The sequence below is a fragment of the Eucalyptus grandis genome, chromosome 10, assembly GCF_016545825.1.
Source record: "Eucalyptus grandis isolate ANBG69807.140 chromosome 10, ASM1654582v1, whole genome shotgun sequence".
Taxonomy (NCBI): Eukaryota; Viridiplantae; Streptophyta; class Magnoliopsida; order Myrtales; family Myrtaceae; genus Eucalyptus; species Eucalyptus grandis.
The window spans coordinates 10,056,985-10,060,819 of NC_052621.1; the positions used below are offsets into that span (position 1 = coordinate 10,056,985).

Consider the following 3,835-nt stretch of genomic DNA (forward strand, 5'->3'; position numbering starts at 1 on the left):
AAAATGTGTAAATGTATGCCAACAAATATATCTCTTAAATTACCAAAAATAACTTTTGTTGTATTAATGAGTGAAATTTAAGTATTTTGTGGTAAACTATATCAGCTGAAAAGAAACTCTCAAAATGTTGAATATGGCTATGGTTGTTACTAATTTTATGAGTAGTGCAATTTCTCAAACGACTCTAGAAGTTAGAACGTCGAAAGTTGCTTTGTAAAGCTTTTATAAGCGCAATCAAAGCAAGGCAAAAGAAAGCATCCCTCCCAATGCTCAATCCAAGCACTAGACTAAGTTGTATTGTAAAACAAATGATGTCGAATGACATGGAGCATCAACCAAGCACAGGAAGAACCTCTGAGAAACAATAAGCATTCGGCTTAGCTACTTCAAGTCATTTTCTTTTCAAGGTACTGCTACCGTCACATTAAGGACGGTCGAATCGTAACTCGATGAAATGCGAAAATAAATCCCATCAAGAGCTGGTCCCCCCTCTTCTCTGAACTGCTTTGTACAACACGACGCTGACGTACTTGGAATGGAAGCGGTGGGTGAACCCGAGAGCCACGACAGAGCGCGGAGCCTCCCGGTTCTCGATGTAAAGGTGGTTTAGAAGCACGCTCATGGGAGGTGGAAGGCTTTCAGGGCCATCTCTGGTCGGGGGGCAGCCAAGCAAAGGGTTCAGAAGTTGCTGCGGGACGAGAGGCGGGTCTCGTGCCTCGTCTTCGCTGGCATACGTGCAGTTGTAACTTGAATCGGGGGATCTTGGAAGCTCAAAACCCACCACGGTTTGCTCTTCCTGCACACATAGTAACTCCTTCATCTATTGTACTTCAGCAAGGTCAAGCTATGTAACAGAGGCTCGCAACTTACGGGATCCTCAGGACATTGATTACTCATCTTGGGAATGACACGAGTCTAGCAACAGAGATTCATCAAGGTGCGAATTTATGCTACAGATAAAACCTGGAAAAGTAACAATGATTAAAAATGCCTATATAATAGAGTATCTGGGGGAACAAAAGAACCAGAAAAGGCAAGAAACTAATGAAAAGACGAGGAAGAAAGATCTTATCAATTGCCTCGTCACCATTGTTATTATAAAAGGGTTATAGATCCCAGGAAGCATGCATAACGGGAAATGTCCTTCAAGATAAAACTTAAGCGTAGAGAGCAAGACAATACAATTACAAGCAGACCCATTTTTATACTTGTGGAAATTCTAGGAAGTAATGAAAAGGGAATAAAGAGTACCCAAAAAAAAGAAAAAAAACACACCGCAGCTGGTGACAAGGAAAGAATGTTTAAGGACTTGTAATGGCCATGAGAACCAGTTCTTAATTCAAATGGGCTTAAACACCGTCCTCCTGTCCAATCCCTGACTTCAGACCATGACCGTCCATGGCAGCGCACAGCCCCAAGTCAAAGGTCGTTGCCAGCCGCCAAGAGAATGCAGATTCACAGAGGAAAGAGGGAAAGAGACATAATGAACTGAGAGAGAGGAAGACCCAAGCATGAGCAGTGGGGGAGGGGCTGACGACAGTGATGGGTGGTCGAAGAGAGATGAGGGGAAAAGCAGTTAGCCATGTCACAAATATACATGCTATATATGCTTTGTATCCTCCTTCATTTTCAAGCATGGAAACTTGCGCTCACCAAGCATACCACAGGGGAAATACTATAGGCTTGTCTGATATTGAATATAATGAAAATAATCGATGATCAGGGAGTAAGAGCTTGAATATACTATTAATTGCAAGCGAGAAAATAAAGCAGATTGTTCAAGTCCTTGACTTGGGCTAGAGTTTAATTAATCCAACATCCTTCACATGCCAATCCTGTGCCAAACTCCAAGTGGAGCAGAGTTGCACGCAGCAAAAAATATTATTATTGTAGTTCAACAAATTAAGGGGAAAAAAGGCACAACTGCCCAAGTGGAAAGCATAGAAGGGAAAATTAGAACAGTTTCCACCTGTCAGAATTTGAAAATAGGATCACTAGAACTAACTATTCAGGGAATGTTGATTGAAGTCATGGGGAGACAATACACAGCCAGCGCAAAACAGAAAGTAGAGCAGTTTACAATTAAACCCTCCCAAACTCCATCGCTAGATTTTGCACAATATGCTCCCAGAAAGTAAAGAATAATTTAAGCGGATTGGTGCAAGTACCAGATGTATTTTATCCCCAAAGAATCAGCATTGGACCCAAAAATTATCTAAGAAAGGAATTTCCCAGTTTCAATGTGTTCATCACCTCACTCCAAGTTTACCAACCTAGGTTTCCCTCAAGAATCTAGTATAATTCATTTTCAGCCCTCCAAAGAGAGGAAGAAAAATAGTTACAAAACTGATAGAATGGAGGAGCCTTTCTTGACAATATCTGTTCTGATAACCCCAGCATTCATCAAATAAGGTCTCAAGAAGACTTAAACCCATGAGTTGACAAGAAACCAGGCCTTGAATATAAGCTCTCTTAACAGTCTAAGCTCCGAATATCTCAGATTGCCCAAGCTCAAGCCTCAATATCGGGCAATTATTCCAACACAAGTCAGAAAAAACCAGCAATCATTCGACTTTGAACTCCTCTACTTGTGCCGGCACAAGGCGCTGGACTGTCCAACAGAACATTTTGCCCGAAAATTGACTGGCAAGAACCAGAAAATTCTCCATCGCCCTTTAGTACATTCCACTATTAGAATTCGCCGCACTCCATATATATTAAACAGCACATCCCCACAACTACCCACTTCAACAACGAAGGAGAACTCGGCTTTGCATCGGTCCGACCTCATTAAGATCCAAGAGGGTCTTTAATTCTATTTCTATCTCTCTCCCCATAACCCACCTTTTATCATTCCTAAACAAATACTCCTCAAGTTCAGGACAGTGAAATCCATCCTTCGGAGCTATCAGCAAATTGCAAACAGTCTTTGCAAGCACGCCACAGCCGCCCCAGAAATTCATCTTCCCGCACAAATCAATCCCAAAAGCACTCCTTTCCCATTCAACACCGCGCGAATCCCACCGCCAATCAAGCTCCTCCCCACAAAACCACGAACCCCCACACCCCCCCCAAAAAAAAAAAAAAAAAAAAAAATCTCACGCGACCTCTCCAGTCAGCTCGGCGCGCCGTCACCCCAAGAAACGACAACGAAGCGAAAAACGCGAACAAAACCACAAGACCAACACTACTCGGACGAATCGAAGTACGAAGTAGCTCAACTACGTCCTAATCGAACACTGCCCAGTACCCAGCATGCAAAAATTCGAAGGAGGAAAAGGAAGGTTAAAAAGAAAAAAAAAGAAAAAAGAAGAACTAACCTGACGGGGGCGAATCGTATTCCGCCGATCAATCCGCGGTCCACCCCTTCCGAGATCAAATCGGGTCGCGTCGACACTCGAGCGGGGCGAATTGGAAGCCCCCGAGAGACCGACCCGGAATCCGAGGAGATTGGAGGAGACCCGGCTCCGGGAAGAAAGAGAGAGAGAGAGAGAGAGAGAGGTGGAAGTGACCCAGAAGCAAAGACCGAGCCAATTCCGAAGTCGCGAGGTGGTGGGGGCGAATCGAAAGGCCGGAGCTTTTTTGTGGGAAGCAGAGGCTTGGAGGAGAGGAGGAGGAGAGGAAAAAGGTGGGAGCTTTTTGTCTTCTTCTTTTTCTTCTTTTTTTTTTCCTTTTTCTTTTTTGGGTTCGCGAAGGATGGGTGCGCGTGGCGGATGGGGGAGATGGAGAGAGGGACGTTGAGGAATTAAACAAAGGAGAGGGGAAAGCCGGAAAGGAAATGGAGGATTGGGAAGAGACTTTTGGGACGGTTTCCTTAGAAATGGGGGGAAGGGAG

General features: G+C 44.1%; 1 protein-coding gene across 2 annotated transcripts; it reads right to left on the reverse strand.

Annotated features, from left to right (window-relative positions):
* Positions 1-206: 206 nt before the first annotated feature.
* LOC104421633 (SNF1-related protein kinase regulatory subunit beta-3) lies at positions 207-3,629 on the reverse strand. 2 transcript variants are annotated; one of them, XM_010033645.3, is made up of 3 exons: positions 3,321-3,629; positions 871-963; positions 207-796 (listed from the first exon to the last, which is right to left on the reverse strand). In XM_010033645.3, the coding sequence occupies exons 2-3, from the start codon at positions 895-897 to the stop codon at positions 473-475; spliced, it is 351 nt and encodes a 116-aa protein (XP_010031947.1). In that variant the 5' UTR covers positions 898-963; positions 3,321-3,629; the 3' UTR covers positions 207-472. The 2 variants fall into 2 exon arrangements, with proteins under 2 accessions (XP_010031947.1, XP_039158696.1); XM_039302762.1 differs by lacking the exon at positions 3,321-3,629 and adding an exon at positions 1,276-3,016.
* Between the last annotated feature and the right edge of the window lie 206 nt (positions 3,630-3,835).